Genomic DNA, 26,753 nt, shown 5'->3' with positions numbered 1-26,753 from the left:
TGTGGAGGAGCAGCAGTTCAACTCTGAGCCCCTCCCGACTGTTTTACTATTTATATTCTATTCCTGCACAGTTGGTGTGGACCACCCACAATTTCACTGTGAACAACGGCAATTAAAGCTTTTTATTCTTATGTCTGCGATTGTCACACAGGCAGAAAATAAGCTCTTCTTTTGTGTTTTCACTGATTGTTTTCGATCTCCATCAGCAGCTTTACAAAGAACATGAAATAAGTGAGAAGAGAAAGAAGACATTTAAAGAAACCATCTTTTAAACCCATTGCTCCATTTGAAATACTTCAGGTCTGTTTTAAACTAAATTATAACATTTTAACAAAAAAGAATCTGATTTCAGACTCAAACTAGAAACAAATCAAACTCAGAGGATCATTCAGCGTATCAAGGTTTGTCCCAGAGGATTCAGTTTTTGTGACCCCCAAGTCCTCTTGTGACCCTCAGATCCCGTGAGCAGTGAGGGACCCTCGGGAATGCTGACGGCATTTTCCAAAGATCCGATTAGTCATCAGGAAGTGATTTAACACCCGCTGAAATGAAAGGCGGAGACCAGAGAGTAAGTTAACGTCACGTCTTTATTGCGTCACGTAGGAAAATAGATTCACATTAAAGTTCTGGCTTCTGTCCTCATCACGCTTCACTTTCTCTTCACAACAAACAAACACAAGCGAAGCTGCGTCACACTGCTGAACGGGAGGTTCATCCTCCACCGCTCCCGAAGTAAAGTGCAAAACAAAAAAGCAACAGAAAGGAGAGAGGGCGGAGTTACGGAGAAACAAACATCCAAAAGAGAGACCAGCAGCCACGGGAACACATGCAGAAAACCGATGGCGTTTCTCACGGCAACACCAGGAAGAAGAAAATCTGCACATCAACAAGCTCAACAACCGACAAAGCACGAGGCAGAAGGAAAACAACAGGAAACGTCAACGCCGCTGGTCACAGCTACAGACAAAAACCCGGCCCCCACGGGACCGCCAGGGCTCGCTCCCAACAGTGCCTCGTCATCTCGTCACGTTTCGTCAGTGAAGGTCTCTGACCCGGTGAGGGTCAGTAACAATCAGCTGTTCACATCTCAGAGGGCTCGCAGGGGAGCCGCTCTACACATGTACAGCACATATAAACAAGACAGGAAGTGACATCAGAAGGCGCCGTGTCGTCAGTCTGGCCCCTTGGAGTTGACGCCCTGCTACCCGGATCCCGATCGTTTAATCTTTGATTATCTGACCCGTTTCTGGTTTAGTTTGTTCGAGCACTGCGGCTCCACAGTGAACACCTCCCACAGACAGCTGCAAACCCAGGCTCCCAGTGCAGGGCCAGACTGGGCCAGAGCTGCTTTTAACTGGGTTATCCTGGAGTCCTTCTGCCCTTCAGGGATCATCAAAGATGAAGCAGGTTCACTTATTCAGATGAACCACAGTTTCTGGGGTTTGTGTCTCAGGCTTCGTCATGCTGCTTCACACCTGCTCGCTTGGTAGAGCAGGTGTGAAGCAGCTCAGGTCCACCTCTTTACCCCTCGACTTTCTCTCCCCCTGATTGGCTCTCTCACAATCACGACCGTTTATCTGAACGCCTTTGGAAACCGACTCTTAGACTCGCGTTCTGAACCACATGTCAGCTCTGCTCAGTTACTTGCGCTGTTAGTCCCAACTTCAGCTCTTTTTGCATCTTTGTCAGGTTTCCCAGTTTGCCCAGTAGCTCCTGCACAGGGAACAATCTCTTTGGGTTTCAGTCAGAACTTTTTGATTTCCAAAAGCAACATTTGACTTTAACATCAGGTCTGCAATAAAGTGATGAGGACAGAGTCAACGGTGCCTGGCAGCAGAGCGACTCGTCGGTCAACTCAGCAGCAACTTTGCCCACCGAGGGTTTTTTGTTTTTCTTTCTGGAAGCATCTAGGCCTCAGTCCACCTCAAAGGAAGCCTTAAAGCAACAGGGACCAGTTCAGGACCAGCAAGCCTTCTCAGTCCTGGATAAAATTCCCATTGAGGTCCCAGATCAGCACAAACAGGTCCCAAGAGGTCCGACGTTTCGTCAGAAAACCCTCCAGAGTCAGACGCTCCCGGAGTAACTCAGCATCAGTCCTACAGCTCTCTGACAAACGTGATGCGATTGGAAGCGGGTGGACTGCTGTAACCACAGTCCAGGTCAGGTGACTCGCCTGCGGCTGCCGTCAGACGCAGTTTATCGTACAAACTTTGTCTGAAGTAAACTGAGGCCTTTAGAGAGACGTCTTTACTTCTACAAACCGTGAAATGTAACTACTCTGTGCGATTACTTCAGCTCTCATAAAACACTCGTGTTTTCCTCTTTATTCATACTGTTCAACACTTAAAACTGAAACGGCCATAGTGCGGCCGGCCTCTCGTCAGGTGCAACCACAAAGCAAAACATAACTCATAAATACCTGTGACGTAGTCTCTCAATGCATATAACAACAAACTGGTAACACACACGGACTCTTTACACAGTGCAACGCTGGAGTCAGTCAGGGCCGAGGCGCGGCAGTTAACAGGACGCCGAGACGTGCCAGTCGGCTGAGTTTACACCATGCAGTCATATTTACATGCTGGCGCTTAGTGCAGTGCTGCCGTGTGCACCTTCCCATCATGCAACACGTGTGAATTAACAGTCATGATTTTCGACGTCCCGTTAACTGACCCGCAGCTCTCATTGTCAGAGGACAGAGGGAAGTGAGGACACACACTTGAACACGCCACATTCACACCTCCAGACGCGAGTACTGACAAACAGGGTTTTTACAAGTCTGAGATCACAGGATGAAGATGGCGAGGACGGCGGCAGTGCCGCGCCTTGCAGTTTGTAGCACCAATGATGAAGACGACGCCTGCGGGGAGCGAGAAGCTGTCTGACAGAAGTGAAGAACAATCGCTCAGCAATGTGACACTTCCAGAGTCCTCCCGAAGGAACCACAGAAGAAGAGCAGGAACCACTTCCTGTTACAAGTTTAGGGCACTTCCTGTGGCCGAAACCTTTGTTTTGGGTTATTTATTATTTTATTTTTATTAACATCAGCATCTCGACGTGGTCGTGTCACACTGCTGATCGGGACAGAGCTGTGGTGGCGCTCGCAGGGAGCTGGTTAGTGCAAAGGGTGCATGGCGTCTAACGGGCTCTGAGTGGGTAAATTCTTCGTACTGCATGCGAGCGTTGGTGGAGGGCGACTTGTGCTTTGCTCCTTGTGCCTGAGCTCAAGCTTCAAACCAGCCGTTCGATCCGTAAGGGCCAGATATCGTGTCGCTGCTGTGCTCTCTAGCGGGGGGGTCTACATCCACGTCATTAACATGAAAACAACAACGTGGCTGCCGGAGGAGGGGCAATTTTTCACCATAAATAACCTGCTGAAGTAAAAAATCACTTTCAGTAAATCGTCGCCGGGTGGTGAAGGTTTCCAGCACAGTTCACACAAAGTACTTTCTAGTTAAACAAATGTGGTGCTACTTGACAAAGAACACATGGAAGCAGATCTGCTGTGAGGTCATCTGGCCCTGACGGAAACAGACACGAGCACTTTAGAGTCTGTGACTGACTATTAATCATTTAAATGCAATCAAAGAAGCTGAACTAATAAAGAAAGTCGCGTTCAAACGTTTAGATCAAACGGCTTCTTTTTGGGGGGCACATTTAAAAAAATCACAAACCAACACGATAAAAACACAAGGCTGTTCAGAACAGGGGGCGGAGCCTCTGCTCCCCAAACGGCACCTCCTGGAGGCGACGGCCTACAGGGGAGCAGAGGCTGAGCTCATTACAGAGGTGGTTTCTCAGGTTTAACACACAGAACCTTTACAAGGCTCTGACCCGTAAGTACCAAACCCCGCCTCCTCCTCTGCACGTTTTAAGGTGAAGCGAAGCAGCAGACCAACAAATGTTCGGAGGAAGTGTGGCCGCGAGATGTGAGTGTTCTGGTTTCATGTATGCCCCTGACTGGCTGTCTGACGCAGCCAATCTGGGATCTCCACCAATGAGGAAGAAGACGTCAGACGGGCGAGGCTTTGTAGCGAGTGAGGTAACAGGGTTAGTGCCCCTCCCTCTGTGAGGATGTGCTGCTCTCTGCTTCCTCTTTCACATTCTTCATCACTGTGGCGGGAGAGGCGGAGCCAGCAGAGGAGGTGGAAGGAGGAGGTGGTGGCGGCAGGCTGACGTGCGGCTGCACCGGCGTCAGCGTGATCTCCACCTCGCCTTGCTCCTCGTGCAGCGTGGGCAGTGGGAGGGGAGGCGCTGGCAGGTGTGCGGTGGGCGGCGTGGTGGCGCTGTTGTTGTTGCTCGGTCTTGGAGCTTTCTGGATGACTTCCACCATCTGGGTGCGCCCTGACGCCGCCAGCTCCCAGCTCTGGTTTCCCGGGCTCTGGAGCAACAGCAGCGGCTTACTGTGGCGGTCCACCTCTGGAGGGCACTGCACCACCACGCCACGGTGCTCCACTGCACCCAGAACCATGCCGGGCGGTTCCTGGATCACCAGCTCCAGCACGGGCTGTGAGGAGGCCGACGACGAGGAGGCTTTCTGGATGACGCCACCCGTCACAGAGCTGATGATGGAAGGAGGAGGGGGTGGCGCAGGTGGTAGGGGTGGAGGAGGAAGAGTAGTGGGCGGGGCTGGCAGGGAGTCCTCGGGGCGAGGTTTTCTCGGTCGTCCTCGTTTCCGTTTCACGGGCGTCGTGTTGGTGGGGGTGCTACTACCGATGGCGCTGCCACTGGACACCACCACCTCCAGGGGACGCTTGGCTGCTCCACCTCGAACCTTCTGGACCACAGAGGTGGGGGCTGAGGGGGCATGCTGCTGCTGAGGGGGAGGAGGCGGGGCAACCTTCTCCCTTTCGTAGGACAGACAGCTCTGAGGCAGAATCATCACAGGAAAGGGGCCGCCCTGCTGCTGCGGCAGCGTCGCCATCGCGATCACCTTCACCCCGCCACCACTCGTGGCGGTGGTGGCAGTGGGGCCTCCATGTCCAGACACCTCCCCTACACCAGAGGCGTCTTTGGGAGCTAGTGAGGGTGGAGAGGAGCGGACGGTGAGTGTCTTATCTGGGATGGAGCTGCGAGGGAGGATTCTGGGTAACTGCATTATGATTGATTCAACCTGCGGACAATGAGAGATGGACGGAGGTCACCGATTGGTCTGACTGAAACAAACAAACATAAACACGCCATCCTGACTGTACCTGTGATTTCTGTGTTTTGCTGAGTCTATGAACACCAGCAGCTTTCGTTCATCTCACTTACCGCAGGACGTAGAGATGAGGAAGAGCTGGAGGGAGGCGAAGCATCTAGGGAGGAAGGTTTTCCAGACGAAGCCGATTTGTCTCCTGATTGCGATTTCAGCGAGGAAGAGGAGAAAGAGTCTCCGAGATCCTTCTGTGGAAGGAGAGACAGACAGGAAGAAATTAGCAGTGTGATACATGGATCGGTGACATCACTACCTGCTGTGAAATTAACCTTCTGATCAGGAGCGCCATCACCATCAGCTCTGGACGCCAAAGGAGTCTTCTTGATGACTTTGTGGGTTTTAGCTGGACCGCCTGCACAGAAAACAGCGCAGTCAGTGACGTGCTGACAAACACCATCATCATCGCGTTCATCGCCATCATCACCATGTGAAGGTTTCTCTGTATGTCAGAGAGTGTTGGTGGGGGAGTGGACAGGTAAGCTGAGGGACTCTGGCAGTAAGGGGGGGGTAACACAGACACACACACACAGAAACACACAGACACACACACAGACACACACACAAAGAAACACACAGACACACAGAAACACACACACAGAAACACACACACACACACACACAGAAACACACACACACACACACACAGAAACACACACAAAGAAACACACACACACAGAAACACACACACACACACACACACAGAAACACACACACACACACACAGACACACGCACACAGAAACACACACACACACAGACACACACACAGAAACACACACACACACACACAGACACACACACACACAGAAACACACACACAGAAACACACACAGAAACACACACACACACAGAAACACACACACACACAGACACACAGAAACACACACACACACAGAAACACACACACAGAAACACACACAGAAACACACAGACACACGCACACAGAAACACACAGACACACGCACACAGAAACACACACACACACAGACACACACACAGAAACACACACACACACAGACACACACACAGAAACACACACACAGAAACACACACACACACAGACACACAGACACACAGAAACACACACACACACAGACACACACACAGAAACACACACACAGAAACACACACACACACAGACACACAGAAACACACACACACACAGACACACACACAGAAACACACACAGAAACACACACACACACACAGACACACAGAAACACACACAGAAACACACACACACACAGACACACACACAGAAACACACACACACACAGACACACACACAGAAACACACACAGAAACACACACACACACACACAGACACACACACAGAAACACACAGACCTGCGAGCGCGGCGGAGGACACGAGCTCGGCCTGACTACAGCGAGGGTTGACGATGTGCTCCTGGATCAGGTAGCGAGCGATCTCCACCACCGTGTCGAACGAGCGCTTCAGGATCTTTTGCGCCCAGTCACAAATCAGCTCGCACGCTGCCTCTGTCACTTCCTGTTTGTAGGTCTGGACCAGCTCGGTGAGCTCCGCCTGGAGACGAAGAGGAACAAACAGTATTCATCACCAACAAATTGCAAATAAATATGACTGGTACTGCAGGACACAGGAGTACTGCACTGTGAGTACCGGGTCATTCTTCAGGTCGAGGTTGGGCAGCAGAGGCATGTTGAGGACCGTCTTCCTCCTGATGCCGCTGTAACAGTACGTTTCAGCGGGTTAAGGAAGGCTAAAGGTTACTCCTGGCATTCCTGACCTTAGACTGGGTTCGGGTTTTCTGCACTTTTAATCTGAAAGGATATTTGGACTGTCCTCGGCCTCCGAGCCGTCTCGCTTTGATGTTGGGAAAAATGTCTCTGATGATCTTCCCAAAGTTGGCGGCGCTCAGAGGACGCTGCTGCAGGTTCTCACAGTACCTCCTGCAGGACAGACAGACGCACAGTCAGGAAAGCATCGGAGCGCCATGGCAACCAGATCTATGTCAAACCACCCTTGTTACAAGGTCACTGTGTGTGTGTGTGATTTCTGACTTGTAGGTCTCGTAGACGTCCTGTTTGGGCAGGCAGGTGTCTGAATGCTCCTCCAGGTGACTGCGGATCCAGTTACAGGTGTGAAGCTGGTCGGCCGTGTTAAATGAACTCGAATCGCTGCCGCTGAGAACACAAATTCAAGATTTACAGAGGTTCACCGTTTCTGACAGAAAAACGACAAATCACAAACTATCAGGATAAAAAACAAAGGAGCAAAATGGAGAAGCAACGTCACCTTTTGTCTCCAGAACTCGGTCCAGAGGGCAGCTGCAGGTACAGGTACAACTTGTCATTGTCAGAGAAACGCTGAACATCTTGCTGTTGAAAAAAACCCCACAGTGAATGAACCAGACCTGAGGTGAGCACCAAACCAGACTTTAACCTCACATCAAGTTTCTTACCAGGATCTGCTCTACTTTGGTCTGAACGTGTTTCCTGTAAGAGGACAGAGGACATGCTGATCAGATCCATCACGAACACCACACAGGGACGTCAGAGCTTCAGAAATTCTAATCCCCATTTTCACACACAAACACTTCCTGCTTCATTGCCCTCACTCAGACTTACGAGATGTTGCTCTTCAGTTTCTGCAGCAGCATGCTGGGCTCAGTGTCACCCTCCCCTGTCTCCAGACCGCCCTGGCCCCTCCGGGAGGCCTCGGCCCGTTGGTGACACTGGTCCTCGGACATCAGGACCAACTAACCAATGCTGTGAAACACCATCTGAGAGAGACACACAGGAAAACGCACACTGTAAGGACAAAAGCAGCAACTGAAGCCAGCTTTGTGGATGCTGTCCAGTCTGGGGCCTGCCGTCTGCCTGCAGCGAGCTCTTTATTCATTTTTTTTTTAAATCTTTGCAGGGTTTGTCTGCAGTTCTCTTCTCAACAAACTCTGCTGTGCGTATTGCAGCCCACTTGTCAACCGATCAAATTGTGTCATCCACGCTCAACAATGTGCAGTCAGGATCTTGGAAGACTGCACGCGGACCCCCCCCACCAATAATGTACATGGACAGACACATTTAAAACCAGCCTGCCCACCTGCAGTTCCTCTGAAGTTCAGCAGAGGGGCCAGCATAGGGTCAGTCCCCACAGACTCCCATAGCTTTCCAGCAGAACTAACCATGTTTAATAAAATATGATGAGACACTAACTGTGTTCAGGAAACAGTTTAAGAACTAATTTGATCAGCTTTGGCCTAAAAATCAACAATTAGTTACTAGGACATCAGGCAGGTGTGGCTCTCAATGCAGTTCACAGTCCTGCTGCAGTCCAGTGTTGGGATCCAGCGGGCCCTGAGGTATCACTGCTGCCCAGCTTTACTATACAGGCCTGCGGGGTCCAGAAACCTCAGAAACCGCCAAACACTTCCCTACTCGGACCCCACTGGGGATTCAGGTTTCACGTCTCGTCCATGCAGGCCCTCGATGCTGATCCAGTTAGAACGGTTTAATTTTACCGTCCAGGTTAAAAAATCTGGATGTAAACAGATGCAATCAACCCACGTTCCGGGTCACAGCTCTGCGGCGGCTGCGCGGCTGGCAGCCCGACCGCGGGCGGTAACGGAGAGACCAACGCCGGCTGTGTTACGGCAATCCCCGGAGCGGGGGAGGAGCAGCACGGAGCCCGCTACCGTTATCGGGAGTCGTCTGTGTGGCCGCAGTGTTTACAGCGCCGGTGGTCATGTGCTGCCATTTACAGCGCGCGCGCGCACATACACACACACGAGCCCAGCTGAACATATTACTCCGAAGCTAGTGGGCTAATGCCGTCCTCCGCGTAGCTACCGGAGGCGGCCCAGACTCGGTGGCTGAGTTGTTCTGAACAGATGTTAGAACCGTTTCACGACTGTCACGCGTGCGTGAATCGGCTCCCGGTTAGGATGCCGGTGATGTTCCGGATAACAGACATATACGGGCTACCTGCATGCTAATCATCATAGGGTGGCTCACAAGCTAAGCTAGTAGCTAACTGATAAGCATTAGCTAGTAAGCGCTGAAACAGCCCGTTAAATCGTTTCAGCGCGATCTTTTTCATTTCCAAATAATTCTTGATAATGATACATAAATTCTGTTATTACTGTATGAGCCAACAAGCGAAGCCCGCTTCACTATTTATTTTAAAAAAGAAAAAGAAAGTACCTGAGCCAAGATACAGCAAAATTCCCCTTTTCAGATTTTTTTGTGATTGGACGAGTTTGTTATGTCTGCCTGACTACAAACCCAGCGTCTATTCCCATTGGTCAGTTCTCAAAAATCTACCCAGACACCAAAAGCGGGTTTAATCCTATTCGTCGAGTAGAAATGTTTTTAGAACAGGAATTAATTTGATTGGACGCCTTTTCCTGGTCTGCCCAGTTACAAAATAGACGAATTCTTCTGTCGAATTCTGCATAGCAACAGCGAAAGCGAAACCAGCTAATACAAAACGTAAAATTGACATGCATGTAGAAATGTTAGGAAGAAGCAGGGAGCTCAGGTTCTCAAGTCTGAAATGATCATTTAATATTAATAAACTGAATTCTCATTAACCACATAAAGGATATGGTTAAATATTATCTCTAATTGCTTAGGGTATAAAATCTACACTACTCTGCCTGGTTTACACCCAATGTCATTTACCCATTATATTGTATATTGTATAGCTTTCTTGTTATATGTAAAATTGTATTGTATTTATTTAAATTTTTACTTTTTAATTATTTTACCTGCATTTTTTAATCACTCTTATATTTAAATGTTCATTTGCTATTTTATCTAGGGATCGAGAGTAACGTAGTTTCTATTCTCTGTATGTCCTGTACATGTGGCAGAATTGACAATAAAGTTGACTTTGACTTTGACTTGATCTGTTTTTTTGCCTACAAACCCCAAGAATTTTATTGTGGATAAAAGATTAATTAAAAAAAAACACAGAATAAAGTCAACCATTCAAATGCCATGCTATGGTAAAACTATGTTGAACAGCTGATGCAAATCAGTGATTCTACTTTTACTGAGGACATATTTAGCTGTTTAATCTTCAAGGAAAACAGCTCTTTATTTTGTCACATGAATTTTCCATCATACAAAAGAGAAAGTACACAGAGTAAACAGGAACAGACAGGAAGAGAAAGGTTTGTTAGTGATGCTGAAACCCCTGCCTCTCGTCTTCATTCAAACGCGCTGCAGAGAAACATGAACACAAACATTAGTCACATTTACAGATTGCAAATAAAGCTTTGTTCACGCTGCTTACATATGACTGCTCACCCAACCATCCAGGCTGTCATGTTGTAAAGTTTGCAGACGACACAGCTGTGGTTGGTTGCTTCAGAAACGATGAGACCGGCTACAGGAAGGAGGTGGAACACTTGGAGGACTGGTGCAGGAAAAATCTCTGCTTAAATGACAAGAAGACGAAGGAGAAGATTGTGGACTTGAGGAGGGGAAGACACACACACACACACACCCCTGCACGTTGGAGGATCTGCACTCTAAGTAGTACCCAGCTACAAGTACCTGGGTGCGTACCTAGATAGCAACCTTACCTGGAAAAACACTTCCAGCCTGATCAGGAAGGCTCACCAGAGGCTCTACTTCCTGAGGCAGATGAGATGCGTGGGAATGGAGAGCTCAGTCCTCAACTCCTTTTACAGATGTGCGGTGGAGAGTGTTCTGTGCTCTGGCATCAACGTGTGGCACAGAAACTGCACTGAGGCAGAGAGGAAAGCTCTACACAGGGTGGTGAAGGAGGCAGTGTCCCAACCATCACAGACATATACACCTCCGGATGCAAGACGAGGGCCACCTGTATAGTGAAGGACCCCACTCACCCAGCACACTCACTTCTTGTCCCGCTCCCCTCAAGCAGGAGGCTGAGGAGCATTAAATGCAAAACCACCAGACTGAGAAACAGCTTCATTCCAGAAGCTGTGAGACTTTCTCGATACATAAATGGACAAGAACTGATATTGTAGTACCTTAACCACTACTGACACCGTCACTTTATCAGTGCTGGACATCATGGTCGTTTGCTGCTGTATCTATACTCCATACTGGTACTCAGGTTTTTGCACTATTTATTTGTTATTCTGTTTCTTTCGCTCCGGGACCGTGTGCACATCATTTCATTCCACCTCATGTAAACATGTGATGCGAATGACAATAAAGAATCCTTGAATTCTGTTCATCTGGACGTAGCGTTTTCAGTGGGAGAAACGTTTCGTCATCATCCTGGTGACTTCTTCGGTCTCAGCTGACTGCAGGTTTCCCCAACCTTATAAACAGTACATTTTCATAATATTGGGGAAACCTGCAGTCAGCTCAGACTAGCTAGCAAGCGCTGAAACAGCCCGCTCTTTCTCATTTCCAAATAATTCTTGATAATGATACATAAACCCAGCGTCTATTCCCATTGGTCAGTTCTCAAAAATCTACCCAGTCACCAAAAGCAGGTTTAATCCTATTCGTTGAGTAGAAAGGAGGCTGAGGTCTTTTAACATCTGCAGGAAGCTCCTGAGGATGTTTTACCAGTCGGTGGTTGCTGGAGTACTTTTCTATGCTGTGGTGTGCTGGGGGAGCAGCACAGCAAAGAAGGACTCATGCAGGCTGGAGAAACTGATCAGGAAGGCTGGCTCTGTGGTCGGCATGAAGCTGGACACTCTGGTGACAGTGGCAGAGAAAAGGACATTAAAGAAACTGATGGACATTATGGACAATGCTGGGCATCCTCTGCACACGGCCATTAACAACCAGAAGAGTCTGTTCAGTGACAGGTTGCTTCTCCCCAAGACAAGAACTAACAGACTTAAAAACTCCTTTGTCCCACACGCCATCAGACTGTTTAACTCCTCTCTGGAGAGGGAGGGGAAACAGGAGGACAAAGGAGGGGGGAACAACTAAGCTGTAGTGCCTCTTCACCTCACTGTACAATACCTTTTGTGCAATACTTTTTGTAAATAGTCAACAGCGCAATAGACTCAATACTTGAAATGTGCAATTCACTTGTATTTTTATTTTTTATTCCTATTTATTCTATTTATCCCCTTTGTATATTTTATTTATATTTGTCTCTGTATTTATATATATGTGTGTGTGTGTGTGTGTGTGTGTGTGTGTGTGTATATATATATATATATATATATATATACATATATATATATATATATATATACATATATATATATATATATATATATATATATATATATATATACTGGCTGAAGAAGCTGACTGCACTCCACGAGCGTCTGGCAGCACAAATGAACCAGCTACTAGTTAACGAAAGACACCCGGAATGGCTAACTGAAGGCCGGACGGTCCTGATCCCCAAGGACCCCAAGAAGGGACCGGTCCCCTCCAACTACCGACCAATAACCTGCCTCAGTACTACATGGAAGCTCCTGTCAGGCATCATATCGGCTAAGATGAACAGGCACATGGGTCAATACATGAGCGGGACACAGAAAGGAATTGGCAAGAATACCAGAGGCGCAAAACACCAGCTACTGGTAGACAGAACAATCAGCCGAGACTGCAAGACCAGACTGACCAACCTGTGCACTGCCTGGATTAATTACAAGAAGGCCTATGACTCAATGCCCCACAGCTGGATACTGGAATGCCTAGAATTGTACAAGATCAATGGGACCCTAAGAGCCTTCATCAGGAACTCAATGGGGATGTGGCGTACAACACTAGAGGCCAACTCCAAGCCCATAGCACAAGTTACCATCAAGTGCGGGATCTACCAAGGAGATGCTCTGTCCCCACTGCTGTTCTGCATAGGCCTGAACCCCCTCAGTGAGATCATTAACAAGACTGGCTACGGATACCGACTACGGAACGGAGCAGTTGTCAGCCACCTCCTGTACATGGATGACATCAAGCTGTATGCCAAGAGTGAACGAGACATCGATTCACTGATCCACACTACCAGGCTATACAGCAATGACATTGGAATGTCGTTCGGACTGGAGAAGTGTAGTCGGATGGTAACAAAGAGAGGGAAGGTAGTCAGAACTGAGGGGATTGAACTACCAGAAGGCAACATTGCAGACATAGAGGACAGTTACAAGTACTTGGGGATCCCGCAGGCAAATGGGAACCATGAAGAGGCCGCTAGAAAGGCTGCAACCACCAAGTACCTGCAGAGGGTCAGGCAAGTCCTGAGGAGTCAGCTGAATGGTAAGAACAAGATCCGGGCCATCAACACATACGCCCTGCCCGTGATCAGGTACCCTGCTGGGGTAATAAGCTGGCCAAAGGAGGAGATAGAAGCCACTGACATAAAGACAAGAAAGCTCCTGACCATGCATGGAGGGTTTCACCCCAAGTCCAGCACCCTGAGGCTGTACGCTAAGCGGAAGGAAGGGGGCCGGGGACTGGTGAGTGTCAGCACCACAGTCCAGGATGAGACAACGAACATCCAAGAATACATTGGGAAGATGGCCCCAACTGACCGAGTGCTCAGTGAATACCTCAGGCAGCAGAAACCCAAGAAAGAGGAGAGAGACGAGGAACCATCATGGAAGGACAGGCCCCTGCACGGTATGTACCACCGGCAGATAGAGGAGGTGGCTGATATCCAGAAATCCTACCAGTGGCTGGACAAAGCTGGACTGAAAGACAGCACAGAGGCACTAATCATGGCAGCACAAGAACAAGCTCTGAGTACAAGATCCATAGAGGCTGGGGTCTATCACACCAGGCAAGACCCCAGGTGCAGGCTGTGTAAAGATGCCCCAGAGACAATCCAGCACATAACAGCAGGGTGCAAGATGCTAGCAGGCAAGGCATACATGGAACGCCATAACCAAGTGGCCGGCATAGTGTACAGGAACATCTGTGCCGAGTATAACCTGGAAGTCCCGAGGTCAAAATGGGAGATGCCCCCAAGGGTGGTGGAGAATGACCGAGCTAAGATCCTGTGGGACTTCCAGATACAGACGGACAAAATGGTGGTGGCTAACCAACCGGACATAGTGGTGGTAGACAAACAGAAGCAGACGGCCGTAGTGATCGATGTAGCGGTTCCGAATGACAGCAATATCAGGAAGAAGGAACACGAGAAGCTGGAGAAATACCAAGGGCTCAGAGAAGAGCTCGAGAGGATGTGGAGGGTGAAGGTAACGGTGGTCCCCGTGGTAATCGGAGCACTAGGTGCGGTGACTCCCAAGCTAGGCGAGTGGCTCCAGCAGATCCTGGGAATAACATCAGAGATCTCTGTCCAGAAGAGCGCAGTCCTGGGAACAGCTAAGATACTGCGCAGGACCCTCAAGCTCCCAGGCCTCTGGTAGAGGACCCGAGCTTGAAGGATAAACCGCCCGCAGGGGCGTGCTGGGTGTTTTTTGTTTTTTTTTATATATAACAATTCTGTAACTGTAACTTCGGTCGTTGCTGTGCTTTTTGGAAGTCGAATTTCCCAGAGGAACCCACCCGAGGGATTAATAAAGTTCTATCTTATCTCTTATCTTAAATGTTTTTAGAACAGAAATTAATTTGATTGGAAGCCTTTTCCTGGTTTGCCCAGTTACAAAATAGACAAATTTTTCTGTCAAATTCTGCGTAGCAGCAGCAAAAGCGAAACCAACTCAAACAAAACAAAGTTGACATGCATGTAGAAGTGTTAGGAAGAAGCAGGGAGCTCAGGTTCTCCAGTCTGAGCATTTTATAATAACTGAATTCCCATTAACCACAAAGGATGTGGTTAAAATATTTACACGATCTCAAATTTCTTAGAGTAAATAATGCTTTTTCCCTACAAACCCCAAGAATTTTAATGTGGATAAAAGACTAATTCCAAAAAGTAAAAAAAAACAAAACCCCCATTAACCTCCTTTTTTTTTTTTTTTTTTTTTTTTGGCCTGTCCCGTTTGGCTCTTTTGCATCAGAATTGTTGTCTAAAGGCAAAGAAAGATGCCCAACGGATTTACTTTACCAAACTGACCATCCCAGCCTTGCCGTAATGGTCCATTTGATTCACCTTTTATTGTTTATTTTATTTTCACTTACTGAATACGGGACAGACTTGACTGGGGGAAAGAAGGGGAGAAAGAAAGAGGGAAAGAGAAACAGCTGAGAAGAGGGACGGGGGAGAAGGGCAAAAGACAAAACCTCCTGGGTTTTAAATGCACCTTAGAACACACATGCATCAACATTACAATGAGCGGGTGGAGGGAGGTTTGGAGTCTTCTCTCACCCCCATTCTCTGCGACCTGCTGGAGCGGGGGGGCTAGGAGGAGGAGTTGGCCGTCCGACTGCGGTCTGGAGTGTGGAGCCTTCCTGCTGCTGCGGAGTCGGGGCAGTCTGCCTTCCCCCACCGCAGGGAAAAGGGAAACACCACCTGGGTCTGGGTGCAGTTCCCCCCTCCAGGGGCGGGGGCACCTAGACCCGGTTTGTAGAGTACGCTTGGGGAGTGTGATCGTGTGTACAACGTCTCTTTATGTTTGTCTCCACGTTGGTTGAGTGTGGAGTAAGTGCATATGAGAGCATGAGGGGGGGGAATGGATGTTTGTGTCTGTGTGTGCCTGTATGTCTGTGTCTATATGTCAGGTTGGGTGTCAGGCGCCACCTCTCTGGGGACACCTCAGGCCCTCCAAGGTTTGGAGGCCTATCTCCCCCTACCACCACTTCCCCTGCCAGTGGCGGACTCCCTCAGACATCGGTGCGTTGGTGGTTCTTTGTGTCCAGGGATGGGCGTCCAGGTACACACCGGCTCACTCCTTGGCGGCCGCTTATCGGGGCCTGGAGCCTGGGGCTCGCTCGGGCCACTTCGGAGGTGGGGTGCCCCCGGCCTCTCGGCCTGGGGCTCGGTCACTCAGGCACGGCTGGCTGCCGGCGGAGCTCACGGGCGCGTCACTGCAACTCCCCCTGGCTTCTGCTGAGTGAGCCCTCATCTGGGACTCTCCTCAGCTCTTTCTGGGACAGTGGCGCGGCTGCCCCTCTGTTGGTCTTCCTTGGTCTCTTGTGTTCTGGGGGCCTCTGGATGTCTGGAGTTTTGATCTCCTCCATACCTGCTTCACGCCCTGGAGGACGGGGCTGTGCCCCCCCCCACACCCTCTAGCAGATTATTACATGGAGGAACCTTTTAAAAAACAAAAAACAAGCGCGTCCATGCTCACAGGTGTACACACGGGTGATCACACCCACAAACTACACCCTTTTTGGCTCCTACCTCAAAGCACACTGTGTTCTGTTGATCTTATGTGCTGCACAATAATGTTTAATATTTAGTATTTACTGTCATATTCCCATATATCATTGTGATGTTGTTTATTCTATTACTCTTGTTCTCTTCTGCTTGTTTTCTTTTTTCTTTCTCAGCAGGTGATCCAGGTGATTGATATATGCATTTTTTTTTTCTCTGCCCGTTCTGTTGGTTTTTGTCTTTTGCCCTTCCCCATTAACTTCCTAGGACCTGGCGTCCACATATGTGGACATCACATTTTGGGTTATTTAGACCAAAATACTCAATTTTCCTCTACATATCCACTTACAAGGACATTATACTGCTTGTGTTCTATCAACATTTTAAACAAATATCCTCATATGTGGCTCTCATTTTTCTTAGAAACAAAAATTAGGTTTTAAAAAATCTGGTAATTCTTTGTTTTTACATTCATCGGGTCCCAATCAGCCCAAATTTCAAAGAGAAATTAAAAATGCTGCTGTGGAAGAGTTCGGGTCTTAGGAGGTTAAAATAAATTAAACTCTTTAAACCAACGTGCAGTAGTAAAAATCTGTGGAACAGCTGATATAAATCAGTGATTCTACTTTTACTGAGGACAAATTTAACTGTTTCATCTGAAGATAATCTTCAATAATCTGCAGATGACAAATAAACCAAGGAAAACAGCTCTCTTTATTTCTTACATTTATTTTCCATCATACAAAAGAGAAAGTACAGAGTAAACTGGGGCAAACAGGAGAAGGGTTTGTTAGTGATGCTGAGACCGCTGCCACTTCTCTTCATTCAAACCCGCTGCAGAGAAACATGAAGAAAAATGTCAGTCACATCTACAGATTGTAAATAAAGCTTTGTTTGTATCTGATCAACATTTTCATTACAGTGAAGTCAGGTGTTCTGCTTGGTTATGCTATCGACATATTGGTGGTGGTTACTCTCAGAAACAGTTTTTAAACTTGGAGGAAAAATCCCTAACTCTTCCTCGTCTTCTGACCTTTGACCCTACCTGACCATGTGGGCTATGTCCCAGTTGGTTTCAGAAGACAGGGGTCCGAGGATCTCCACGCCCTCTTCGGTGACGATAGCGATCTCGTGCTGAAATGAAACAGAAATAAAATTGTTACTTTCTCCGGATGGCGTCCAGTACACCTGAGTGTGCGCGGCGGTGCGACTTACTCTGTTGTAGGAGCGAGCATCTCTGTAGTACAACACCTTGAGGCACCGCTCCACCAGCTCCTGTGCCTCCTGTTTGGTGATCTCCACCTTGTTCTCCACCACCTCCCTCATCAGAGGCTGCACACAGATTCAACACAGCTTTACTGGCACATGTCCAAACTCAGCACAAACACTCCATCACTGGTCTCCGCGGTAACGCTCTAATGCCTCAACTGTTAGTCAGCTGTATGACCACACCTTAAAAACCTTTAGACATGATTAACCTTCTAAAGCCAGCAGAGCGTTACAGCTGAAACTCACCTGAGCCAAGTATGCACCAAAGCCTGTAGCCACTGTGGGAGCCTCATAAGCCACGCCCAGTTTATCCACGTAACCTAGGAAACTGGAGAGAAGGAAGGCGGCAACCTGGTGAGAGAAGAGCTACTTCCCATTTCAGGTTCACCTCTAACAGGTAAACATGCTGAAATGCATCGTGGGAGTTATATACTTCTTTCTTTTTTTTAAAAAACCGCCGTATCCATGAGCACCAAAAACATAAAACATTAAAGAAACAAAACTGACCTAGAACTAAAAAACAGGCGGTAACAAATACGAATGCAGCTTGACTGGTCTGACCCCAACCACCCCCCCACCCAGAGTCTCACCTCTCCCCGTTGTAGAAGCCACCGATGACTACGGTATTCCACAGTGGGTTCATGCGGCTGCGGCGGTTGTACATGACGCGGGTGAGCCACGAGTGCACGGCCTTTGGGCTGTAGCTGTGCCCGTCACCTAGCAACTCCTCATCGATACTGACGGAAAACGACACCAGTGAGATGGGAAGGGGGATGTACAAGTGTGTGTATGTGAGTGTGCACATACGTGTGTGTGTGCACGCGCTTACACCATCTGCTCGATGACCTGTTTCAGGTGTTGGTAGTCGGCGTAGTCGCCCGAGGCTCCCAGGATGGTGCTGTTGTTCACCTGTGGAGGAAACACCAATATTAAAGTTGCTGAAACAAGCAGTCGGTCAGCTGACCTCTGCTGGTGGTGGCATCACCTTCATGAGGCGGGAGATGTTCCTGAAGCGAGCCAGAGAGCCATACGAGCCCAGCATGTCTGCGGCGATCACCACCCCGCCAGTGAATTTCACACCAAGTACCGACGTTCCTGTAACCATCGGGTTCCTGTGGAAGGAGGACGGGGCACAGTTACTTTAAACAAGTCCAATGGTGGTGTAATTAGCCTGTGCGATGGAACATGTGAAAACCCAGAGGGCAGAGATCATGTCCTACTGAGAGGACATCTCAGCTGGCCCTGGCATGCCTCGATGTTCCCCCAGATAAGCTGGGGCCATTGCCCCGTGGCTCGACTTCAACTAAGCAGAAGAAAATACCTAGATGCTTTACTGTCTCGATATTTTAGATGTAGAACTTTTATTGAAGTGGTTGTCATGAATTTTTGAACAGTGTGCATCGTTACTAATGCACGGCACAACACACAAACAACACGCATGTTTCTTCGTTGTCTGGACTGTGTGTGTGTATAGATATATATATTCTAACACACATACATTGTGAACTTATATATTTCACAATGCACGATGAAAGGTGTCACACAGTTAAGCAGCATGATTCTGCCTTTGTCCAGTTAATGGTCGTCAATTTTAACTTGCTATCGAAGTGATTCTTACTTTTAGACTAGCCTAATCTTTCTCCTCTTTTACTCAGCTAAGAAACTAGTTGCCAGGAACACGCCTACATGTAACAGAAAATAACTATGCTACCCACAATCCTCTGCTTAAACGTCTGATTGGTGGAGGGCACAGTTACCTTGGAAGTGATAATACACACACACAGTATGATCTGAACAGAAAGGACTTGGCTAAAGGAGGTCAGAGGTCATTCTCATGGGAGCAGTAGTTCATTCGCCTGTAGCCACTCTGATTGGTTAGTTTCTAAAGCATCACTCTGTTGATAAACAGTAAATTGCGCCCTGTGGATAACGCGTCTGCTCTCAGTCACCCACCCGTTACCATGGTGACGTAAGCAGACGCACCCTCAGGATGCTGAAAGCTCTGCATGGACAAGCCTGGCTGTATTTCCCGTAAACCTCCACACTGCAGTGACAGATCACTGACGCCTGTCCTCGAGTATTGCTGCCTGGGTCACAATTTTAACCCTGTTAACTCTGAGTGCACGTCCCAAGATGGCGCTAGTGCCAGCAAACAGCAGTGAAGCTGCTCGAGGAACGGGTCCACCCAACTCAACCAAACCTGTTGTTGAAACACCGCACGAGAGTTCAGGCGGACTCAGGTGTGACCCGCGGGTCTCCCGTCGGCGCTGACGTTACTCAGCGGAAAGGACGGAGAATACCCAGCGTTTAAATCAGTGTAACCCGGCAGTTAGCTTAGCATTAGCTAGCCTCCTCCATGATGATGCAGCACTCAAACCGAAACCCCGGCACCGGGACCGGCCCCGGAGCAGGACCGCGGCTCACTCACAGTGTGTGTCGGACCGGTCCACAAGCTGTGCCTGCCCCGCTACTGCTGCTCCCGGGGAAGGAGTAAAAGTGTCCCGGCTTCGGACCGTCCTCCCACAGACTCAACTTCATTCTACCAGACTCCATGTTAGATACTGCCGGAAGTGACGACAACGGCCCTTCTTTTAGGCGATTAGCCGGTTTGATGTCACAGGATGGCGTTTTACCGCCGCCTACTAACGGGAGGAAACAATACAGCGCGTCAGTAGTGAACCTGAACTAAAGTCTTAAAATATTCTAAAACCATAAATTTTAACTGGAATAATTTCTTAAAATTATAATAAAAGAAAAAACAATTAAAAAACCAGCAGTTTACTGGTGTTTCCTGTGTTGCTGCCTCATTCTGATTGTGCTGTTGCTGATTTACCTTTAATTTGAAGATAATGAAAAATAATATCTTTAAATAGCTTATCTCTGCTCTGATTTAATAACACACAGTGGCAGAGATAAATACTTCAACATCTGTCTTTCCCAAGTCTGAAAAAATGTGAAGTAGATTCAGATTCTAAATGTGAAAAGGAAAATAATTGTGGACGCAGCCAACTTTTGAGATGAAATTCAGAATAATTTAGAAATACTAAACTGCAACAAATACAGACTCAAGAGAATGCTATTTCTGAAGCGCAAAACCTTACTGAGTATAGGAGACGGTGACGAGCCAAGGTTCCAGAGAGGGAGGTTTGCCAGGTTGGTAAGCTGAAGGTGAGATATCTGACCTTTTTTTTAAACTGTAAACATACAAACACGAACATACACGCCGAAAAGGAAGGAACAAGAGGTCATGGGATGATTATTAACAAAATCAAGTACAATAGTTACTTTTGCAGTAAAAGTTAGAAGCAAAATTGTATGATCCAACTGTACAATCTCACCTAGTCTGCTTCAAGAGCCAAACGATAACACCATTTCTCCCACATTTTCTTCCTGGGTCCTTTGGAGCCTTATAGCACATGTCATTTGCTCTAATGCATGTAACTGTTTCATAACAAAAATAAATAAAATGCCTGTTAAGGGGCATTTCTGAAGCCAGCACTTTGTGATGGCTTTTTTGTTGGCTGCTGACATAACTTTCAGAAGGTATTTATCTGTACTGTTCAAGTGATCTGAAACAAGTTTTGCCATGTTGTGGAAAAAGAATGACCAGTAGGACAAGCGAGAAAATGCCCTGAGCGGTGCAGTAAAACAATGGGCTCAAACGCCTTTTCCTCTCCTTCAGGGTCAACCGCAAGCACCGACTCTGCATGGGCTCCACTGGTGGCTGAAGAGAAGAGTGGGCGGTGTGGGGACGGACAACAGAGGTGAACTAGGTGCCTTATGGGCCTTGTAGTTCTTTTCAGCTTCCCTTTGCCTCAGGCAGTTGTCAATCGTGAAAGTAAGGGAGGTTAATTCCTCAAAAGAAGCAGGTTCACTGGTCTTTCATCTGGTCATTTAGTGCCTGCAAAAATACAGCCCACTGTGATGGTACTCATAACCATTCAATGATCATTGATCAATGATCATGGCAGTTTGCATAGAATAATCCTTTAATTGTCCCACAAGGGGAAATTTGGTTGTAACAGTAGCAAAAACACACATATACAAAAAGAACAGGACACAGGTGAGAAACACAACTTTAACATATTTACATCATGGACAATAGTTACCAAAGCAGAGTCCTGTACAGTTATTAAAACTAAAGTACAGATAAGTGGCAAACAGAGCAGGATACTGAAAGATGTTTAAAGATTTAAGAATATTTAGAATAATTAGAAAAGTGCAGATTGTGTGATTGTACCTGTGCATTAAAAAGTAAACGTGTAACTTCCAAAAAGTTAGCGTATATAAGCTGAGAAAAGTAATATGCACCTATAACAGTAGCAGTTGTTCGGTTGATTAGTGCAGTTACAGCGCTGATGTAAAGATCTATGCTTGTTGGGAGCAGTTCTGATTGTACAGTCTGACAGCTGCAGGGAGGAAGGAAACGCTCCTTCATGCATCGAGGATGCAGCAGTCGGTGACTGAAGCAGCTCTGCAGCAACACTTACATGGGGCCATTCTTCAGGTCGAGGTTGGGCAGCAGAGGCATGTTGAGGACCGTCTTCCTCCTGATGCCGCTGTAACAGTACGTTTCAGCGGGTTAAGGAAGGCTAAAGGTTACTCCTGGCATTCCTGACCTTAGACTGGGTTCGGGTTTTCTGCACTTTTAATCTGAAAGGATATTTGGACTGTCCTCGGCCTCCGAGCCGTCTCGCTTTGATGTTGGGAAAAATGTCTCTGATGATCTTCCCAAAGTTGGCGGCGCTCAGAGGACGCTGCTGCAGGTTCTCACAGTACCTCCTGCAGGACAGACAGACGCACAGTCAGGAAAGCATCGGAGCGCCATGGCAACCAGATCTATGTCAAACCACCCTTGTTACAAGGTCACTGTGTGTGTGTGTGATTTCTGACTTGTAGGTCTCGTAGACGTCCTGTTTGGGCAGGCAGGTGTCTGAATGCTCCTCCAGGTGACTGCGGATCCAGTTACAGGTGTGAAGCTGGTCGGCCGTGTTAAATGAACTCGAATCGCTGCCGCTGAGAACACAAAATTCAAGATTTACAGAGGTTCACCGTTTCTGACAGAAAAACGACAAATCACAAACTATCAGGATAAAAAACAAAGGAGCAAAATGGAGAAGCAACGTCACCTTTTGTCTCCAGAACTCGGTCCAGAGGGCAGCTGCAGGTACAGGTACAACTTGTCATTGTCAGAGAAACGCTGAACATCTTGCTGTTGAAAAAAACCCCACAGTGAATGAACCAGACCTGAGGTGAGCACCAAACCAGACTTTAACCTCACATCAAGTTTCTTACCAGGATCTGCTCTACTTTGGTCTGAACGTGTTTCCTGTAAGAGGACAGAGGACATGCTGATCAGATCCATCACGAACACCACACAGGGACGTCAGAGCTTCAGAAATTCTAATCCCCATTTTCACACACAAACACTTCCTGCTTCATTGCCCTCACTCAGACTTACGAGATGTTGCTCTTCAGTTTCTGCAGCAGCATGCTGGGCTCAGTGTCACCCTCCCCTGTCTCCAGACCGCCCTGGCCCCTCCGGGAGGCCTCGGCCCGTTGGTGACACTGGTCCTCGGACATCAGGACCAACTAACCAATGCTGTGAAACACCATCTGAGAGAGACACACAGGAAAACGCACACTGTAAGGACAAAAGCAGCAACTGAAGCCAGCTTTGTGGATGCTGTCCAGTCTGGGGCCTGCCGTCTGCCTGCAGCGAGCTCTTTATTCATTTTTTTTTTTAAATCTTTGCAGGGTTTGTCTGCAGTTCTCTTCTCAACAAACTCTGCTGTGCGTATTGCAGCCCACTTGTCAACCGATCAAATTGTGTCATCCACGCTCAACAATGTGCAGTCAGGATCTTGGAAGACTGCACGCAGACCCCCCCCCCCCACCAATAATGTACATGGACAGACACATTTAAAACCAGCCTGCCCACCTGCAGTTCCTCTGAAGTTCAGCAGAGGGGCCAGCATAGGGTCAGTCCCCACAGACTCCCATAGCTTTCCAGCAGAACTAACCATGTTTAATAAAATATGATGAGACACTAACTGTGTTCAGGAAACAGTTTAAGAACTAATTTGATCAGCTTTGGCCTAAAAATCAACAATTAGTTACTAGGACATCAGGCAGGTGTGGCTCTCAATGCAGTTCACAGTCCTGCTGCAGTCCAGTGTTGGGGTCCAGCGGGCCCTGAGGTATCACTGCTGCCCAGGCACATACACACACGCACGAGCCCAGCTGAACATATTAGTGATGGGATTTCCGGCTCTTTTTAGAGATCCGGCTCTTTCGGTTCGGCTCACTAAAAAGAGCCAGCTCTTTCGGCTCCGAACCGGCTCTTCAGGTTGTTTTGTTGCTTTAATTAATTTATTATTAACAATAATATAAAATTATGCACAAAAAGAATTACTAACGTAAAACAAAGTGGTTTTATTTATATACCGGTATGTTTATATATAAATATATGCGGTGGCCCCTAGAGACAAAACACGTACAAACTCCGAAAAACATTTCTAGCATGAACTGAACTTCCAAAGCAGAGCTACTAGATCACTTAAATTACACAACTGAAAGCATGTGTGTATTGTTTGTGTATTTATACACAGGCACTCATATATATTCAAATAATTTAAAAAAAAGTTCATTTACCTGTTACTACCACACACCAAATCCGGTTGTTGGTACTTGCTGGCTTGTGTAGCCACAAGATACCAAAAGCTCCACACTGCGCCCAGCATCCTGGAGCACTTCTGTTGTCTTTTGTACGTGTTTTGAGTTTTTATGTGCTTCTGAGTTTTTACATGCTTCGGAGTTTGTACGTGTTTTGGAGTTTGCACATGCATCAGAGTTCGTACGTGATTTGAAGTTTGTATGTGCTTTGTCTGTAGGGGCCACCGTAAATATACTTTTATTTATTCACTCCACATAAAATGTAATAAATAAATCATATAATACAAAAATCAACTATTCACATTTCAACTTTTAACTATTTAAATTTTCAGCTTTTTCCTTTTACAAATTTAAAGTGAAAACAACACAAAACACTGCAAACCACAACCCAATTAAATATAAATTAAAATATCAAAACAAAAAGAACATGCATATTCTCTGTCATATGGGCCTGGATGAATAAACTTTCTGAATCCTTTATCATCTGCAACCGAAAATAGTTGTGGATGATTACTATACCTTTCTAATGTCACGTTTTTGTCCCTGGCTCTCTTTCTCTCTCTCTCTCTCGCTCTGTTCCTGCTACTGAGTGTAACTACCGCCCCTCCCCCCTCTGCCCAGCGTAAAGCACAAGGCTCACGTGCAGGCGAGAGAGAGAGGGTGAGAGAAAGAAAAAGAAAAAAAAACCCACGTGACGGCTCGCGATAAGGAGCCGGCTCGCGTCGTTCACGTCAAAGAGTCGGCTCTAAGAGCCATTTCGTTCGCGAACGACCCATCACTAGAACATATTACTCCGAAGCTAGTGGGCTAATGCCGTCCTCCGCGTTAGCTACCGGAGGCGGCCCAGACTCGGTGGCTGAGTTGTTCTGAACAGATGTTAGAACCGTTTCACGACTGTCACGCGTGCGTGAATCGGCTCCCGGTTAGGATGCCGGTGATGTTCCGGATAACAGACATATACGGGCTACCTGCATGCTAATCATCATAGGGTGGCTCACAAGCTAAACTAGTAGCTAACTGATAAGCATTAGCTAGTAAGCGCTGAAACAGCCCGTTAAATTGTTTCAGCGCGATCTTTTTCATTTCCAAATAATTCTTGATAATGATACATAAATTCTGTTATTACTGGATGATCCGAAAAGCGAAGCCAGCTTCACTATTTATTTTAAAAAAGAAAGTACCTGAGCCAAGATACAGCAAAATTCCCCTTTTCAGATTTTTTTGTGATTGGACGAGTTTGTTATGTCTGCCTGACTACAAACCCAGCGTCTATTCCCATTGGTCAGTTCTCAAAAATCTACCCAGACACCAAAAGCGGGTTTAATCCTATTCGTCGAGTAGAAATGTTTTTAGAACAGGAATTAATTTGATTGGACGCCTTTTCCTGGTCTGCCCAGTTACAAAATAGACGAATTCTTCTGTCGAATTCTGCATAGCAACAGCGAAAGCGAAACCGGCTCAGACAAAACGTAAAATTGACATGCATGTAGAAATGTTAGGAAGAAGCAGGGAGCTCAGGTTCTCCAGTCTGAAATGATCATCTAATATTAATAAACGGAATTCTCATTAACCACATAAAGGATATGGTTAAATATTATCTCAAATTTCTTAGGGTAAAAAATCTGTTTTTTTGCCTACAAACCCAAGAATTTTATTGTGGATAAAAGATTAATTAAAAAAAAACACAGAATAAAGTCAACCATTCAAATGCCATGCTATGGTAAAACTATGTTGAACAGCTGATGCAAATCAGTGATTCTACTTTTACTGAGGACATATTTAGCTGTTTAATCTTCAAGGAAAACAGCTCTTTATTTTGTCACATGAATTTTCCATCATACAAAAGAGAAAGTACACAGAGTAAACAGGAACAGACAGGAAGAGAAAGGTTTGTTAGTGATGCTGAAACCCCTGCCTCTCGTCTTCATTCAAACGCGCTGCAGAGAAACATGAACACAAACATTAGTCACATCTACAGATTGCAAATAAAGCTTTGTTCACGCTGCTTACATATGACTGCTCACCCAACCATCCAGGCTGTCATGTTGTAAAGTTTGCAGACGACACAGCTGTGGTTGGTTGCTTCAGAAACGATGAGACCGGCTACAGGAAGGAGGTGGAACACTTGGAGGACTGGTGCAGGAAAAACAATCTCTGCTTAAATGACAAGAAGACGAAGGAGAAGATTGTGGACTTGAGGAGGAGAAGACACACACACACACACACCCCTGCACGTTGGAGGATCTGCACTCTAAGTAGTACCCAGCTACAAGTACCTGGGTATGTACCTAGATAGCAACCTTACCTGGAAAAACACTTCCAGCCTGATCAGGAAGGCTCACCAGAGGCTCTACTTCCTGAGGCAGATGAGATGTGTGGGAATCTCCTTTTACAGATGTGCGGTGGAGAGTGTTCTGTGCTCTGGCATCAACGTGTG

General features: G+C 47.2%; 3 protein-coding genes across 7 annotated transcripts; all 3 read right to left on the bottom strand.

Annotated features, from left to right (window-relative positions):
• Nucleotides 1–568: 568 nt before the first annotated feature.
• Nucleotides 569–9,496, bottom strand: LOC146682302 (uncharacterized). The gene is made up of 11 exons (XM_085446103.1): nucleotides 9,385–9,496; nucleotides 7,810–7,964; nucleotides 7,644–7,677; nucleotides 7,478–7,560; nucleotides 7,243–7,365; nucleotides 7,015–7,131; nucleotides 6,842–6,920; nucleotides 6,547–6,745; nucleotides 5,470–5,552; nucleotides 5,257–5,388; nucleotides 569–5,113 (listed from the first exon to the last, which is right to left on the bottom strand). Exons 2-11 carry the CDS (start codon nucleotides 7,929–7,931, stop codon nucleotides 4,052–4,054), a joined length of 2,034 nt encoding a protein of 677 aa, XP_085302229.1. The 5' UTR covers nucleotides 7,932–7,964; nucleotides 9,385–9,496; the 3' UTR covers nucleotides 569–4,051.
• A 7,571-nt stretch (nucleotides 9,497–17,067) lies between these two features.
• psmb4 (proteasome 20S subunit beta 4) lies at nucleotides 17,068–20,256 on the bottom strand. The gene is made up of 8 exons (XM_085445910.1): nucleotides 20,070–20,256; nucleotides 18,627–18,753; nucleotides 18,471–18,550; nucleotides 18,232–18,378; nucleotides 17,888–17,969; nucleotides 17,588–17,704; nucleotides 17,418–17,506; nucleotides 17,068–17,206 (listed from the first exon to the last, which is right to left on the bottom strand). The coding sequence occupies exons 1-8, from the start codon at nucleotides 20,192–20,194 to the stop codon at nucleotides 17,194–17,196; spliced, it is 780 nt and encodes a 259-aa protein (XP_085302036.1). The 5' UTR covers nucleotides 20,195–20,256; the 3' UTR covers nucleotides 17,068–17,193.
• LOC146682300 (DNA-binding protein RFX5-like) lies at nucleotides 20,221–25,600 on the bottom strand. Of its 5 annotated transcripts, none has more exons than XM_085445909.1 (9): nucleotides 25,498–25,600; nucleotides 23,103–23,257; nucleotides 22,937–22,970; nucleotides 22,771–22,853; nucleotides 22,535–22,657; nucleotides 22,307–22,423; nucleotides 22,132–22,208; nucleotides 20,743–21,542; nucleotides 20,221–20,283 (listed from the first exon to the last, which is right to left on the bottom strand). In XM_085445909.1, the coding sequence occupies exons 2-7, from the start codon at nucleotides 23,222–23,224 to the stop codon at nucleotides 22,145–22,147; spliced, it is 543 nt and encodes a 180-aa protein (XP_085302035.1). In that variant the 5' UTR covers nucleotides 23,225–23,257; nucleotides 25,498–25,600; the 3' UTR covers nucleotides 20,221–20,283; nucleotides 20,743–21,542; nucleotides 22,132–22,144. The 5 variants fall into 5 exon arrangements, with proteins under 5 accessions (XP_085302035.1, XP_085302031.1, XP_085302032.1 ...); XM_085445905.1 differs by having other exon boundaries at nucleotides 22,132–22,212; nucleotides 25,498–25,599; XM_085445906.1 differs by lacking the exon at nucleotides 25,498–25,600 and adding an exon at nucleotides 24,836–24,872 and having other exon boundaries at nucleotides 22,132–22,212.
• Between the last annotated feature and the right edge of the window lie 1,153 nt (nucleotides 25,601–26,753).

This window comes from Copadichromis virginalis, linkage group LG22, assembly GCF_057382275.1.
Source record: "Copadichromis virginalis isolate Kocher_CV1m ecotype Utaka linkage group LG22, C_Virginalis_male_GT1.1, whole genome shotgun sequence".
In the NCBI taxonomy this organism is placed as follows: domain Eukaryota; kingdom Metazoa; phylum Chordata; class Actinopteri; order Cichliformes; family Cichlidae; genus Copadichromis; species Copadichromis virginalis.
The sequence above is the reverse complement of the archived record's forward strand: the minus strand, read 5'-3'. Positions and strand labels throughout refer to the sequence as shown.

Excerpts from the sequence above, each read along its gene's own strand:
- psmb4 (XM_085445910.1), bottom strand. The coding sequence starts at position 20,194 with ATGGAGTCTGGTAGAATGAAGTTGAGTCTGTGGGAGGACGGTCCGAAG. Across the intron at positions 18,551-18,626 it reads ACATCTCCCGCCTCATGAAG|GTGAACAACAGCACCATCCT; the intron begins GTGATGCCACCA and ends TTTCCTCCACAG. Across the intron at positions 17,507-17,587 it reads ATGCTCGCTCCTACAACAGA|CACGAGATCGCTATCGTCAC; the intron begins GTAAGTCGCACC and ends GTTTCATTTCAG.
- LOC146682300 (XM_085445905.1), bottom strand. The coding sequence starts at position 23,224 with ATGTCCGAGGACCAGTGTCACCAACGGGCCGAGGCCTCCCGGAGGGGC. Across the intron at positions 22,658-22,770 it reads CCGAGTTCTGGAGACAAAAG|CGGCAGCGATTCGAGTTCAT; the intron begins GTGACGTTGCTT and ends TTGTGTTCTCAG. Across the intron at positions 22,213-22,306 it reads GGAGGCCGAGGACAGTCCAA|GTACTGTTACAGCGGCATCA; the intron begins ATATCCTTTCAG and ends ACCCGCTGAAAC.
- LOC146682302 (XM_085446103.1), bottom strand. The coding sequence starts at position 7,931 with ATGTCCGAGGACCAGTGTCACCAACGGGCCGAGGCCTCCCGGAGGGGC. Across the intron at positions 7,561-7,643 it reads CCAAAGTAGAGCAGATCCTG|CAAGATGTTCAGCGTTTCTC; the intron begins GTAAGAAACTTG and ends TTTTTTCAACAG. Across the intron at positions 6,746-6,841 it reads TCGACCTGAAGAATGACCCG|GCGGAGCTCACCGAGCTGGT; the intron begins GTACTCACAGTG and ends CTTCGTCTCCAG.